Source organism: Salmo trutta, chromosome 4 (assembly GCF_901001165.1).
Source record: "Salmo trutta chromosome 4, fSalTru1.1, whole genome shotgun sequence".
NCBI classification, from domain to species: Eukaryota; Metazoa; Chordata; class Actinopteri; order Salmoniformes; family Salmonidae; genus Salmo; species Salmo trutta.
The window spans coordinates 59,615,874-59,632,997 of record NC_042960.1 but is presented as its reverse complement, the minus strand read 5'-3'; the positions used below and the strand labels follow the sequence as shown (position 1 = coordinate 59,632,997).

The following is a 17,124-nucleotide window of genomic DNA, read 5'->3' as shown; positions in this document are numbered from 1 at the left end:
ATGAGACCAATACCTGGCAGTAGAACTGGACTCAGGTAAGCACTTGAACCCCATCCGATTTTATTAAAGTTTCATTTTTGGAGATTGTGTGCTTTTGAACCTCTCAGTATCCCACTGCTGCCACCATATGTAATGATGATACCAGCTGTTCTGTTGGTACTTTCTGACCCTTAGATTCAGGATCAAAGAAGTCCACACTCCCATGGTGGTGCACATCTCTGTGTACAGCGGACACATGAGTCAGGGTTTCAGAGAGCAGGTGGCCCTGGTGAGTGTCGTCACAGAGCGCTGGTACATGGCCCCCGGAGTCCGCAGGGTCGACATCACAGAGGGAGGGGTCACAGGTACCCTGTTCCTGCCACCAGGTAAACTACATGCCTAGTATACTGAGTGATTACATCCGTGCAGGACAATTTGTATAGGTGGCTGTTCACTGTAACTGCACTCACTACAAGGGGAGTGCACTATATATGTTTTGGATGCTTAAACTAGGTTCTAGACACGTACAACAATACATCAAGGATTTACTATTGTTAGGTTTTAAATTAACCTTGGAAAATGATTAGTAAAGCTTAAACCATGTTTATTCACCCATTTGGTTATACAGCTACATAAGACAAAGACATGGTTCCACCAGTGGTAGGATATATACCACAATTTAGGTGGATTCTCCTCCTCTCTAAACATATCTTCCTGTCTAGTAATAAAGATGTAAAGTGATGATGTCAACAAACTGTTCCTTCTCCCTTAAAAGCTGTTAGGGACAGATGTTCCGCTAGCGGAACGCCTCACCAATATCCAATGATAGAGCGTGGCGCGAATTACAAACACCTCAAAAATCCCAAAACTTAAATTTTTCAAACATATGACTATTTTACACCATTTTAAAGACAAGACTCTCCTTTATCTAACCACATTGTCCGATTTCAAAAAGGCTTTACAACGAAAGCAAAACATTAGATTATGTCAGGAGAGTACCCAGCCAGAAATAATCACACACCCATTTTTCAAGCTAGCATATAATGTTCCAAAAACCAAAACCACAGCTAAATGCAGCACTAACCTTTGATGATCTTCATCAGATGACACTCCTAGGACATTATGTTATACAATACATGCATGTTTTGTTCAATCAAGTTCATATTTATATCAAAAACCAGCTTTTTACATTAGCATGTGATGTTCAGAACTAGCATACCCACCGAAAACTTCCGGTGAATTTACTAAATTACTCACGATAAACATTCACAAAAAACATAACAATTATTTTAAGAATTATAGATACAGAACTCCTTTATGCAATCGCGGTGTCCGATTTTAAAATAGCTTATCGGTGAAAGCACATTTTGCAATATTCTGAGTAGATAGCCCGGCCATCATGGCTAGCTATTTTGACACCCACCAAGTTTGGCACTCACCAAACTCAGATTTACTATAAGAAAAATTGGATTACCTTTGCTGTTTTCGTCAGAATGCATTCCCAGGACTTCTACTTCAACACCCAATGTTGTTTTGGTTCCAAATAATCCATAGTTATATCCAAATAGCTGCGTTTTGTTCTTGCGTTCAAGACACTATCCGAAGGGTGACGCGCCAGCGCGTATCGTGACAAAACATTTCTAAATATTCCATTACCGTACTTCGAAGCATGTCAAACGCTGTTTAAAATCAATTTTTATGCTATTTTTCTCGTAAAATAGCGATAATATTCCAACCGGGAGACCTTGTTTTCGTTCAAACACTGAAAATAGAAAATGGAGTCTTCACGTGCGACCAGTGTCATTGTTCTCAGAACGACCACTTTCCAAAAGCCCTACTGTTTTTCGCCCAGGGACTGCAGAGTTATCATTCCCCATTCTGGCGCCTTCTGAGAGCCTATGGGAGCCTTAGAAAATGTCACGTTACAGCAGAGATCCTCTATTTTCGATAAAGAGGCTACAGAAGGCCAAGAAATGGTCAGACAGGGCACTTCCCATATAGAATCTTCTCAGGTTTTGGCCTGCCATATGAGTTCTGTTATACTCACAGACACCATTCAAACAGTTTTAGAAACTTTAGGGTGTTTTCTATCCAAATCAAATAATTATATGCATATTCTAGTTTCTGGGCAAGAGTAATAACCAGATTAAATCGGGTATGTTTTTTATCCGGCCGTGCAAATACTGCCCCCTATCCCCAACAAGTTAAATTGTTTAACTTGGGTCAAACATTTCGGGTAGCCTTCCACAAGCTTCCCACAATAATCCTAAACAGGTTAATGTGACCTGACCAGACCTCGACACCCTTGCTCACTAAACCACATCTCCACCCTTATCAGTGCCTGCCAACATGTGATTGTCTTTCTTTCACTCAGCACATTCCAAGCTTAATTGCCTCCACCATATACATTCCTCCTTCAGATAACCATTAACTTCTGGTGTATAAACCAGACTATGGCACTCCTCATGTCTCTAGTACAACTGATGATTAACAATATTTAAAGTTTCGAAATCCATCACTATGGAGGACAGAGCTAAAGAACTATACAGTACATGGATGTAAAGATGCATGCTCTGCTCTCAGGTAAACACTAACAATTATGTTTTTTGTCATGTCATCCTGAAGGTCCCGGACCCTTCCCTGGAGTTTTAGATATGTGGGGAGGTGGTGGCGGCCTAGTGGAATATAGAGCGGCTCTCTTGGCATCCCACGGCTTTGCTGCCATGGCGTTAATGTACCTCTTCCCAGATGCACAGAAAGCTGCTACCATTGGCTTCCATTACATTGAGGTGTGTATCTGCCCCATTTTCTTATGGAGATGCAAAAGAGGAATTGACTTGGGGACTTTGAAAACCACTGTCTTACATATAATGTTGATTTCTTGTCTCAGAATGCTTTCAGACTGCTGCAGGATTACCCTCTAGTGGCCTCTGACAAAATTGCCCTGCTTGGCACGTCCTTTGGCGCCTCAGTCACTTTATCCCTCGCTGTCTTCTCAGAAACTGTAAAAGTAAGTCTCTATGCAAGTCCTTTCATCTCCTGTTAATTTCCTGGATAAACATGCATTTGTACTTGCACCAGACCAAAAATGCCCCTGTCTTAATTCATCAGTATGATTTTCCGATTTGCAGTTGTGAAATGTTTACCATGTTGCATGCAGTGATATTGGAAAATAAATTGCATGCATGTCTATCTATACATTTTATTGATCACTCTATGAGTCTAAATGATGTATGTTTCTCAGGAAACATTTTTAATTATCCAATATGTACAGTGTAAATTAACGCTTGTCTACCTTTTTAGCCATTATGTTGTGTGTGCATCAGTGGCAGCCATGTTCTTACACTCAAAGCCAACCAGTCCATTGCTGAATCCTTCAAAGTGATGAAAGAGTGAGTTTGTACCTGTGTTTGTGTATATGTGCATATGAATGTGTTTGTATATTGGCATAGCATTGACTTTGGGAGAGGACAACGTACTAATTAATTGCACCTACCATTGACCATGTGTTTGCAGACACGTCCATAAGTCTCGCATGGATGAGAACAATTGCATAATTTGGAGGGACACTCTTCTACCCATTCCAGAGGATTCTGACCTGAAAGTAGATGTAAGAGACCCCCCATTTCAGAACCTTGTGTCTCAGCCGGCTTGTTTTAAATAAAATGTTCCTCATTCACAAAATGGTGGTCTTGATATAAATCAATATTTTTTGTTATTTTCCCAGGTGGGGAGGATGACATGTCCATTATTACTGGTTGTTGGACAAGATGATACGAATTGGGCTGCTGTTGAATCAGCTGATGATGTGAGCAATGTTCCTGACAGTATTGAGTGTGTCCTTATGTAGCCTATTCTTAAAATGGATTTGCGTGAATGGATGTATTCTCCATGAACTGAACTCAGGCTTTAGGGTAAATCAGGCATTGATGTCAATGGGATATTTGCTTGTGAGAAGTATTGCTTGGATAGGAACCCTGTTAAAGTCCATCAATTGCTCCTTCTCAGATGACGCAGATGATGGCGAGAGCAGGGAACAGTCACCTGCTGACCACTCTGTCCTACCCTGGAGCTGGTCACCTGATTGAACCTCCGTATGGTCCCCACTGCAGGGCTTGCACCTTTGTGTTGCAGCCAGGCCAACAGAGAGGTGCCTTTGCGGAGTCATTCATGCAGACAGACTGTACTTTTAGAATTCTTGTGCTCCTATAGGATTCCCAATACATTCCTCTGGGACCACAGGGATTTGCAATGTTTTGCTCTTGCTCAACATTACCACACCAGATGAAACTAGTTCACTAATGATCCTACAGTTCTATATTTTTCTTATGTACTGTAACTTGAATGCATTTTTATGTAGGTCTACATTACACAGTCATAGGAATATCATGTCTCAAATGTCTCAAATCTGAAGCAGTTATTCCAACTTGTTGCAGTGGTCATGCTGTGGGGAGGCCTCACCAAACCTCACGCTGTCGCACAGGAAGACTCATGGGAGAAGATTCTAGGTTTTCTGCGAGAGCATCTCTGTCACAGTGTCAAACCCCATGTTCAGTCAAGATTGTGAGCATGGTCTTACGTCAGGTGGCGTCACTCTTACGTGTGAGAGAAGATTCTAGGTTTTCACCAAGAGCATCTCTTCCAGAGCGTTGATCCAGTCTGATTTTGAGGTCATCAACATCAAACAAAAATATGCTGAATTGATACTAAGATGATAACAGCCCAGATGCAGTGGGAGTGTACCACAGCATCAACCGCCACATTGGTGCAAGATGAGTTCAAGATTTTGCTGAAAATCTGGGTTATACGCACAAATCTCAACTTAGTTTTCAGTCCTTTGTGCCGAAGCAATGTCACAGAATTCTGAAGAGGACTTTGTATATTATTTCTGGAGTTTCAAAGAATCAATGATTTTCTTCCTGTTTTCGAAGATGTCTATCCACTCTCTGGTATTTAATAGTAAAACTACGGTACTGTAGAACTTCATGGCCACCAGAGGTGAAACAGCATGGTAGGTATAATCGTAATATTGTTGTCATACAATAAATGTAAACTGAATGTATCTATTTATTGTTTTTTTTAATCTAGAAATATATGTTTTTGCTAAATAAATAAAATAAAATGTTATTTGTCACATGCGCCGAATACAACAGTTGTAGGTAGACCTTACCATGAAATGCTTACTTACAAGCCCTTAACCAACAATGCAGTTTTAATGAAAAATAAGAGTTAAGAAAAATATTTACTAAATAAATAAATAAAAGACCAACAGTAAAATAACAATAACAAGGCTATATACAGGGGGTACTGGTACCGGTACCGATTACTCAAGGTAATTCTACATGTAGGTAGGGGTAAAGTGACTATGCATAGATAATAAACAGCGAATAGCAGCAGCGTATTATTTTTGTGTGTGTGTGTGTGGGGGGGGGGGGGGGGGGGGGGGTCAATGCAAGTAGTCCGGGTAGCCATTTGATTAGCTGTTCAGCAGTCTTATGGCTTGGGGGTAGGAGCTGTTAAGAAGCCTTTTGGACCTAGACTTGACGCTCAGGTACCGCTTCCTGTGAGGTAGCAGAGAGAACAGTCTGTGACTAGGGTGGCATTAGTCTTTGGCAATTTTTAGGGCCTTCCTCTGACACAGCTTGGTATAGAGGTCCTGGATGGCAGGAAGCTTGGCCCCAGTGATGTACTGGGCCATAAGCACTACCCTCTGTAGCTCTTTGCGGTCAGAGACCGAGCAGTTTCCATACCAGGCAGTGATGCAACCAGTCAGTATGCCCTCGATGGTGCAGCTGTAAAACGTTTTGAGGATCTAAGGACCCATGCCAAATCTTTTCAGTGTCCTGAGGGGGAATATGCGTTGTCGTGCCCTCTTCACTACTGTATTGGTGTGTTTGGACCATGATAGTTTGTTGGTGACACCAAGGAACTTGAAGCTGTCAACCTGTTCCACTACAGCCCCGTCGATGAGAATGGGGGCGTGCTCGGTCCTCCTTTTCCTGTAGTCCACGATCCTTTGTCTTGATCACGTTGAGGGAGAGGTCGTTGTCCTGGCACAACACCTCCAGGTCTCTGACCTCCCTATAGGATGTCTCATTGTTGTCGGTGATCAGGCCTACCACCGTTGTGTTCTCAGCAAACTTAATGATGGTGTTGGAGTCGTGCTTGGCCACACAGTCATGGGTGAACAGGGAGTACAGGATGGGACTAAGCATGCACCCCTGAGGGGCCCCCGTGTTGAGGATCAGCGTGGCGGATGTGTTGTTGCCTACCCTTACCACCTGGGGGCGGCCCATCAGGAAGTCTAGGAACCAGTTGCAGAGGGAGGTGTTTACTGCAAGGGTCCTTAGCTAAGTGATGAGCTTCGAGGGCACAATGGTGTTGAACGCTGAGCTGTAGTCAATGAACAGCATTCTCACATACAGTTGAAGTCGGAAGTTTAGATACACCTTAGCCAAATACATGTAAAAGTAAAAAGTAAAAATTCCCTGTCTTAGGTCAGGTAGGATCACCACTTTATTTTAAGACTGTGAAATGTCAGAATAATGGTGGAGAGAAAGATTTATTTCAGCTTTTATTTCGTTCATCACATTCCCAGTGGATCAGAAGTTTACGTACACTCAATTAGTATTTGGTAGCTTTGCATTTAAATTGTTTAACTTGGGTCAAACATTTCGGGTAGCATTCCACAAGCTTCACATAATAAGTTGGGTGAATTTTGGCCCATTCCTCGTGACAGAGCTGGTGTAACTGAGTCAGGTTTGTAGGCCTCCTTCCTTTCACACGCTTTTCAGTTCTGACCACAAATTTTCTATAGGATTGAGGTCAGGGCTTTGTGATGGCCACTCCAATACCTTGACTTTGTTGTCCTTAAGTAAGCTTGGGGTCATTGTCCATTTTGAAGACCCATTTGCAACCAAGCTTTAACTTCCTGACTGACGTCTTGAGATGTTGCTTCAATATATCCACATGATTTTCCTTCCTTATGATGCCACCTATTTTGTGAAGTGCACCAGTCCCTCCTGCAGCAAAGCACCCCCAAAACATGATGCTGCCACCCCCGTGCTTCACGGTTGGGATGGTGTTCTTCGGCTTGCAAGCCTCCCCCTTTTTCCTCCAAATATAACAATGGTCATTATGGCCAAACAGTTCTATTTTTGTTTCATCAGACCAGAGGACATTGCTCCAAAAAGTACGATCTTTGTCCCCATGTGCAGTTGCAAACCTTAGTCTGGCTTTTTATGGCTGTTTTGGAGCAGTGGCTTCTTCCTTGCTGAGTGGCCTTTCATGTAATATCTATTTATGACTTGTTTTACTGTGGATATAGATACTTTTGTACCTGTTTCCTCCAGTATGGGCCTCTGTATGCCTATGATAATGGGCCTCTGTATGCCTATGTAGATATTTCATAAAAAAATCTGCCTTTTACAGCTACAATAGTCATTTACAACATTAACAATGCCTACACTGTATTCCTGATCAATTTGATGTTATTTTAATGGACCAAAAATGCTTTTCTTTCAAAACAAGGACATTTCTAAGTGACCCCAAACTTTTGAACGGTAGTGTGTATATATAAATTACATATAATTTATAAATGTGTCCATTAGGCCTATGGATTTTTTTTTTTTATCAGCATGAATTAGATTGAGCAATAAAAGCCCCACTTGTATTCCATAGGCTTGGATCTGCACTATGCAGCTGTTGCAAGAGCGCATTTTTCACTGGCTGTCCACTGGTTTCAAAAACAATGATTGATAGGCAGCTTAAACTTCTTGAATTCAACCATTATTGGGTTCATATACACATTTAGATTTGTGCAAAAAGCTAAATGAGAGAGCAGCAGTGTGATTCACATCAATGCGTTATGTAGATATCAATAATAAGTGATATCCGTATCGACGTAGACTACAACTCTACTGTCATCCTTACCTCCAAGCAGTTATTCAAGTTGGATAATCTTTGGATGCCGACAACAGTCGCACCATTGGAAGACATAGCTTGGACTGTAGCCTACAAAAGCCTATTTTTGCGCTTTTCCCGCGATCCATCAAACACATTTGGTGTGTCATCATAGTGGTCTCTGACTTGTGGTCAGACTCGCTCAGGTGGAACAAACTTAAACCTGAGCCTTTTTTCAATGCTGATTTGAATGTCATTGAGAAAACAGAGAAGTGTCAAAGATTTTTTTTTGCAAACATCCTTTCTGAATTTAAAAGTAATCATCAAAATGATCATCTAGTTTTTCAAAAGTATCAGTAATCTGATTACAATATTTTAGCTGGAAAGGTAAGGGATTACAGTTACCCTTTTTGTGTAATCCCTTACATGTAACAGATTACATGTAATCCGTTTGTCACGTCCTGACCAGTAAATAGGTTATTTGTTATTGTAGTTTGGTCAGGACGTGGCAGGGGGTGTTTGTTTTCTGTGTTTAATTTTTTGGGGGGGTTATATTCTATGTTAGTCTATTTCTATGTCTGTGTCTAGTTATTCTATTTCTATGTTTAGTTTATTGGATTGACCTTCAATTGGAGGCAGCTGTTCCTCGTTGCCTCTAATTGAAGGTCCTATTTAGTAAGGGTGTTTTTTCATGGGTTTTTGTGGGTAGTTGTTCCGTATGTAAGCTGAGTGCCTTACAGGACTGTTTTTCGTTGTTATTTTTGTTTAAGTGTTTGTTTTGATTTTCTTCGTAATAAAAGAAGATGAGCATACACATTCCCGCTGCGCCTTGGTCCCATCCTTATGATGAGCGTGACACCGTTACTCCCCAACCCTGCTCGTCATTGCCACCGGATGAGTCCTGGAACATATTTCAGTCTGTGCTTGCAAAACAGTCCGTTAGCGTAGCATCTGCGTCATCTGACCACTTCCGTTTTGAGCAAGTCACTGGTACTTCCTGCTTTAGTTGTTGCTTGTAAGCAGAAATCAGGAGGATAGAATTATGGTCAGATTTGCCAAATGGAGGGCGAGGGAGAGCTTTGTACACGTCTCTGTACGCGTCTCTGTTTGTGGATTACAGGTGGTCTACAGTTTTTTCCCCTCTTGTTGCAGATGTAAGATGCTGGTAGAAATGAGGTAAAAACGGATTTAAGTCCCCGGCCACTAGGATCGCCCCCTCTGGATGAGCATTTTCTTGTTTGCTTATGGCCGTATACAGCTCATTGAGTGCGGTCTTAGTGCCAGCATGGGTTTGTTGTGGTAAATAAACAGCTAGAAAAAATATAGATGAAAATTATCTTGGTAAATAGTGTGGTCTACAGCTTATCATGAGGTATTCTACCTCAGGCGAGCAATACCGCGAGACTTCCGTAATATTAGATTTCACGCACCAGCTGTTATTGACAAATAGACACAGACTTCCACCCCTTGTCTTACCGGAGGCAGCTGTTCGGTCTTGCCGATGCATGGAAAAACCAGCCAACTGTATATTATCCATGTCGTTGTTCAGCCACGACTCGGTGAAACATAAGATATTACAGTTTTTAATGTCCCGTTGGTAGGATAGTCTTGATTGGAGCCTATCCAGTTTATTCTCCAATGGTTGCACATTGGCCAATAGGACTGATGTTAGAAGCAGGTTACCCACTTGCCGATGAATTTTCACAAGGCACCCAAACCTGCGTCCCTTGTATCGGCGTCTTCTCTTCATGCGAAGGACGGGAATTTGAGCCTGGTCGGGTATGTGAAGTGAATCCTTCACGTTCGACTCGTTAAAGAAAATATCTTCGTCCACTTCGAGGTTAGTAATCGGTTAGTAATCGCTATTATTAGACACAAGCCGTTTATTGGTTGTTTTTTTTCCCCCCTCAAAAGTTATTTTCAAATTGACCGTATGTTTCTGGTATAGGTATTTGTGTTGGTAATTACCCAATTGATAAGTTAACAGCTAATATGGGTGGTTTCACTGCTCATTTGTGCTGAAACGGGGAATTGAACATTGCCCATCTCACTAATAAATCACTGCTAAAGTACAACAGTGTTGCAGACATTATTTACTTTTCTTGTATGTTTGTGAGTGGAGGCTACTGAGGAGAGGACGGCTCATAATAATGTCAGGAACTGAGTAAATGGAATGGCATCAAACACATGGAAACCACGTGATTGATGTATTTGATACCATTCTACCTATTCCGCTCCAGCCATTACCACAAGCCCGTCCTCACCAACCTCCTGTGGTTTATATCAAATGAAAAGCAATTTAACAAATCCTCAAAAAATGCTTGCCACTATTTACCTTTCTCTTGCATTTGCCGGACCACAAAGTTACAGGCATGGCAGAGAGGACTATATGGCAGTTCATTCAGGTGACCCGCTACAACAACTGTGAACTCGTAAATCTCCGATTTCCGTGTGTTCAAGCCACCTGGAACTTGGAAAAAAACTAGCTCCAACTGGGAAAAATCTTTTGAATGGTCGTCTAACACGATATTCCAAGTGAGAAACTCTGGCATCTTTTTAGAGCTCTGAATTTCTGACCTGAAGATTACTGACGTCATGATTTGACCTCATTCTTTTCACAGTTCAAAATTGTCTTGAAAGCACTAAAAGTGGTCAGCAGGTGTCCGTCTCAATCCCAAATCACCCCTTTCCCCAGCACTTCATTTGCACATTCACGCGCACCTCTGTCATTTGCACAAGTGTCCCAAAGCTGAGGGAGAGAAAAGTGTTTGTAGGGGCTAATTAGACCCTCCGGTAGCCACTTCGACCAAGTCAGCAAGGCTGCAGGCTCCAGAGCGTAGTGGTATCCCAACACACACCGCGATATGTTTGGAGTTTGCACAATTTCATACAAAAGAGTGGAGAGGGAATTTGTTGATTAGAATTTCATGTTTGTTTTATTATATGAAAGTGGAACATGAATTGCATCATTCAAGTCACAAGTATGTCCCGAAGTTGATGGGTTTATTGATCCCCTCAGAACTCTGAAAGTCTCCCTCTAAGTTTCGTCAGCAACGAGTGAAAATGGAGGGCTCTCTGAGCGAGTTGGTAGGGGCGAGGGGGTGGTTTGGGATTCACAGTGTGCCCTGCTCTATCCATCATCTGCTTCAACCTGAGTGTCACGTCCTGACCAGTATAAGGGTTATTTGTTATTGTAGTTTGGTCAGGACGTGGCAGAGGGTATTTTGTTTATGTGGTTCGGGGTGGTGTTTTATGTAGTAGGGTGTTTGATTTATTATTTCCGGGTTTTTGGGGTTATGTTCTTTCTGGTTTGTTGTATGTCTATGTTTATGTTGATGGGGGGTTGGACTCTCAATTGGAGGCAGGTGCTTTCTCGTTGCCTCTGATTGAGAGTCCTATATATGGGTATGTGTTTGGTTAAGTGTTTGTGGGAGATTGTTTCTTGTTTTGCCTGTGTGAGCCTGACAAGACTGTTTTGTTGTTCGTGCGTTCTTTGTTTGTTATTTTGGTGTTTTCTTGATTTAAAATAAATACAAGATGAGCATCCGCATTCCTGCTGCGTTTTGGTCCTCCATTCCCGACGACAACCGTTACACTGAGGAGAAAGTTATGCTCACAGATCTCAAGTAATAATTCAGCTCATGAAATAATACATTCATTCACGCAAGCCAATTTTTAGAGTAGGCTACATAAGGACACACTCAATACTGTCAGGAACATTGCTCACATCATCAGCTGATTCAACAGCAGCCCAATTCGTATCATCTTGTCCAACAACCAGTAATAATGGACATGTCATCCACCCCACCTGAGAACATACATTTGGGGGGGATTTATATCAAGAAAAACAATAAAGGGAATAGACTAAGACCACCATTTTGTGAACGAGGAAAATACCATTTAAAACAAGCCGGCAAAGACCCAAGGTTCTGAAATGGCGGGTCGCTTACATCTACTTTCAGGTCAGAATCCTCTGGAATGGGTAGAAGAGTATCCCTCCAGATTATGCAATTGTTCTCATCCATGCAGGACTTGTGGACGTGTCTGGTGCAATTAATCAGTATGGGTGCAATTCGATACAGCTACGAACGGAAGTGAAATTATCATAGCAGATTAGGAGAATTTACGCAGCAGGTTAGGAGAATTAACGTAGCAGATTAGAATTATGTTAAGGTTAGGAAAAGGGTTAGGGTTAGCGAAAATACTTTCCTAACCTGCTCCGAAAAATGCAAGCTCAATAGCAGTGGCGGAAAAAGTTCCCAATTGCCATACTTGAGTAAAAGTAAAGATACCTTAATATAAAATGTCTCAAGTAAAAGTGAAAGTCACCCAGTAAAATACTACTTGAGTAAAAGTCTAAATGTATTTGGTTTATAATAAAAGTTAATTATCAAAAGTAAATATAATTTATCAAATATATTTAATTATCAAAAGTAAAAGTATAAATAATTTCAAAGGACTTATGTTGCGCAAACCAGACGCCATAATTTTCTGTTTTTGAAATGTATTTACGGATAGCCATGGGCACGCTCCAACACTCAGACATTTACAAACAAAGCATTTGTTTAGTGAGTCCACCAGATCAGAGGCAGTACAGATGGCCAGGGATGTTCTCTTGATAAGTGTGTGAATTAGACCATTTTATTGTCCTGCTAAGCATTCCAAATGTAAAGAATACTTTTGGGTGAAGGAAAATCTATGTAGTAAAAAGTACATAATTTTCTTTAGGAATGTAGTGAAGTAAAAGTAAAAGTTGTCCAAAATATAAATAGTAAAGTACAGATACCGCAAAAAACGACTTAAGTACTTTACACCACTGCTCAAAAGCTACATGATCTTTCAGGTTTTGTATTTGAAATGAGATAAGTCCCACCAACTAACACTTTTATAAAGATGACACTGACTGACCAGAGAGCAGAGCTCTCCTAAAACCCTCATTTAATAACACTTTAGGTGACTACAGATCAGAGCCAACGGCTTGAGGGAATGGAGCCATACCTACAACGAGAGGATGAGAAGGATAAAGGATTCCAGAGTAGGGGAATATAGAAGGTGAATGGACGAATTTGAAAATGGAATATGAATCTTGAATGATAGATCGAAAAAAAGAGGAAAGCCTAGTGGTTTTATTGTTGTTTGATCAAGAGGTTCTCCGGACTCATGTAAAACTTGGGTATGTGAGATATGCGGTGAGACCGTGTGTACAGAAGCTGCTGCAGTGTTACAATTGTAAAAAGTTTGGACATGTGGCAAGTGTTTGTCGAAGGAATAAATATGTCGTAGTTGATGAAGCATGTTGCTGTAATTGTGATGGGAATCATGTTCACTTGTTTCCAGAGTGTCCTGTAAAGATGGAGGTCGTAGTAGCTAGGATCAGGGCTATCCAACAGGTCTCCTATGTGGAGGCAGTGAAAATAGCTGAAGGAGCCAGCGGAGAAGAGATGGTAGTGAATGCCACACAGTCTGCAGTGAATGTCCCACAGCCTGCATTGAATGTTCCACAGTCTGCAGTGAATGTCCCACAGTCTGCAGTGAATGTCCCAGTCTGCAGTGAATGTCCCACAGTCTGCAGTGAATGCCCCACAGTCTGCAGTGAATGTCCCACAGTCTGCAGTGAATGCCCCACAGTCTGCAGTGAATGCCCCACAGTCTGCAGTGAATGTCCCACAGTCTGCAGTGAATGTCCCACAGTCTGCAGTGAATGCCCCACTGTCTGCAGTGAATGTCCCACAGTCTGCAGTGAATGTCCCACAGTCTGCAGTGAATGCCCCACAGTCTGCAGTGAATGTCCCTCAGGAGAAGGATCCCGAAACACAAACAGTGAAGAAGGTGGACTTTGTTGACTTTACTGCGCAAGTGATACATTGCACTGGACAAACAAATAAAAAATCTAAGAAACTAGACATCATTGTGAAGGCTGCAAATATATTTCTGGATATCCAGAACTTTTCAGACACAATGTTACAGGGAATATTGAATGAAGCATTTCCCCCCTCCCAGGTTCCAGAGCCTGTGTAAGGATCTGAATAGACATTTGAATCCAACTGAAGAAGTACGGTCTGTTTTTGTTTTTGTTGAATATTATAAGTATTTTTTTAAACCCTTCCCTTCTCCCTTATATTTTGAGTTAAAGTTGATCAGTTTTCACCCCATCCAGTAGGTGGTAGCATTCACCTTTAAAGTTGTGTGCAGACCGCCTAATATCATAGAAGAAGAAGAAAAAAGAAGAAGAAGAAGACCAGAGGGAGGAGGCGCTCTGTGTCACGCAACTTGGGTCAATATCTCTTCCTTGCTTTGCTCTTAGGAACGGGGCGCCATTGAAAGGAGTGGTTTATGGGCAGTGTTAAGTGTGGAGGTGGAGCAACTGAAGTTGAAAATTGCTGGTGTTTGTGACGACCACCGTTTGGTGCGACGTAGAACCGCTGGGGAGCGTGGTGAAAAAGGAGTTATTGTCAGTCATGTTGAGTTTTGAATCAGAGACTCTAGCAGAAAAAGTCATGTTAGGATATATCTGTTATCCTGTTAGAGTCTTTGTGGTGAATCCACTGAGCTGTTTCAGGTGCAACGTTTATGGTCATGTTGCAGCAGTGTAGGAGGGAGATTCCAAGATGTGTGCAGGAGGGCATGGAACAGAGGATTGTGAAGTTTTGGTGGATAAAGTTGTGTGTCACCTGCTCATGTTGCTGGGGATCAGAAGTGTCCGATGCGAGAGAGGCAGGTTGAAGTGGCCAGAGTCAGAATAGTGCAGATATGCTGAGGCAGTGCAGAAAGTGGAGGAGGAAGGGTCAAGGGTGAAGGATCCTGAGAGGATCCCAGTGAGTAGTAGATCTGTGCCAGCACAGAGGGATAGGGCAACGAGTGAGTTATGCTTCAGTAAGGTTGGCTTCTTATAGCATTCATAGCAATGGCTATCAACTGTAGGGTAGAAATGGAACATAAATCACAGAGAATATGCTGTGGTGGCAGCTGCAGAGAAGTATTTGGCCATACAAGATTGGATTTCAGAAGAATTACAGGGTGTGTTGATGGATGGCGTCCCGTCATCCCAGGCCGTTGGCATGGTGCAAGAGCAGATGCTGTCAAATTAGTGGAATGGGGTAGTGGTTATTTAATGAGTGTAGGTGCAAGGTGCAGAGAAGTATTTTCTTTTATTTTTTCTTTTAACTTTATTTAACTAGGCAAGTCAGTTTAGAACAAATTTTTATTTACAATGACAGCTTTCCGTGGCCAAACCAGGAGGACGCTGGGCCAATTATGCGCTGCCCTATGGGACTCCCAATCACGATGTGATACAGGCTGGATTCAAACCAGGGACTGTAGTGAAGCCTCTTGCACTGAGATGCGGTGCCTTAGACCGCTACACAACTCGGGAGACCTGGTGCATGAGATTTTACTGCAGAAGAGTTAATGGGTTGGTGATTTTTATTTTGATGAAATAGTGGTATATAGGTGTAGGGTTAGTTGGTGGTACATGTTTTTCATTTTAGGAACAGGAATAATGAAGAGAATTTAATGTAGGTAGGTTGTGACAGGCCTCACAATTTAGTACAGTGTTTCAAACCTTGGTCCTCAAGTACCCCCAACAGTACACATTTTTGTTGTAACACATCATTCAGCATATTGAGGGCTTGATCATTAGTTGACAAGTTCAATCAGATGTGCTTGTCCAGAGTTACAATAAAAAGGCTGTTTCTGAGTGCATAAATGGTGTGTGTGTGTGTGTGTGTCTGTGTGTGTGTGTGTGTATGTGTGTGTGTGTTGAGACTGCTGCAGGCAGCTGAGTCACGTGAGAGGAGCCAGAGCAGCACGCGCACACGTAATGACATCTTTTTACCAGTTGTACTGTAGCTATTTAGATGATCATTATGGTGACAGCTACTGCATCTCCAACCCTTTCTCCATAAAACATACTAACGCTTTAGAACTGATGCGCGTCAACAAATAGGGCGACAATGCGCAGGATCAATTTGCTCGGAGGTCGACTTTGCTTGTCAAGGCATGTCAAGCAAATGGTTTAAACGCATCGAGTGCTGCGCGAGGGGAAATGTTCAATGGAAGTTATGGAATTCCCCGACGTGCTTCTGATACGGAAAAAGTCCACAATCAAGCTGACATTGAACGTGGAGTGGGATACATCTGTTGGCCATTAAGTAGCCTATTCATTTATATGCCTACGTAGGTTACCATTTGATACAATAAATATGTTGACGTGAAGATATCACTGGAGTCAGTGCAAATCAATTTGTGCCACTTTTGTAGCCTACATTGAGCTGGCAAACATATTTAATAAATAGCCTATAACATAAGGTTTATTGTTGTTGTAGCCGTGTGTTATTATGCAATTTTTAATGGCCATGTTTAGTTAAGTAATGACATTGGAAGTTATCAATTGTGATCACGGTCAGTTCTATCGCACTTGTCGATCAGCTGTTGTTAGAATGCATTAGATTGAAGGTAATTACCGTCAATAAGATTTAAACATGTTGAAAAAAATCACTGACAATTGTTGACAAGAATAGACCTATTCAGTTCATATCCATATTATTAATATGTGATTCACTGATTACGACCTGTTGGGTTTTATTTCACTTATTAGATGTGATGCATTACCATTTACAGTAGATGTAGGCCTAAGTATGAACGGACTGTAATGCACTAAGAGGTTTATATTGTATTAACATAGATTGAGCAACATATAATAGACATGACTAACTGGAGGGTTGCTGGCTAGTAGGAGTGTAGGCTGAGTAGACTCGTGACACACACACACAATGCCTGGTTGTGGGGCCGCTCAAGGACAGGTGTACGGGAGGGGCTGGTAGAATGGAAGATAGCTGAAGCACAAAAGCAGAAACTGTCCTAACTGTAGCATAAAAACAGGCACTGTCCTTGAGTGTCTGACTCTCGGTTACACACATGAAGATAAGCTAGAAGACAACTATGCTTGGCAACAAAGATGCGTCTAGAGGCTGGGACCAGCCTGCACGCCAACGAGAGGCTGGAGTAAGTCTAAACCACACCCAAGCCTCTACTATGACAGGCCCTCAGGGAGAGGGAACTACGTCTGTCAACAAGTATTTAATGAAGAACTTATGATGTCATTTCAGTTCTCTGTCTGCCCTGCGTGGTGTTACAGGGAGCCCGTATATACGAACTTCATATTTACCATTTAAATGTTTGCTTCATTAAATACATAACTAAAGGAATTCTATTGAGTTAACTGTTTTATTCCAATACCAGATT

The 17,124-nt window shown here is 41.8% G+C and overlaps 1 protein-coding gene across 1 annotated transcript; it reads left to right on the top strand.

The window, feature by feature from the left end:
* On the top strand, positions 1 to 5,038 carry LOC115193059 (acyl-coenzyme A thioesterase 1-like). The gene is made up of 9 exons (XM_029752042.1): positions 1 to 35; positions 175 to 365; positions 2,605 to 2,768; positions 2,870 to 2,989; positions 3,283 to 3,371; positions 3,496 to 3,589; positions 3,707 to 3,787; positions 3,988 to 4,129; positions 4,416 to 5,038. Exons 1-9 carry the CDS (start codon positions 1 to 3, stop codon positions 4,544 to 4,546), a joined length of 1,047 nt encoding a protein of 348 aa, XP_029607902.1. The 3' UTR covers positions 4,547 to 5,038.
* Positions 5,039 to 17,124: the final 12,086 nt, after the last annotated feature.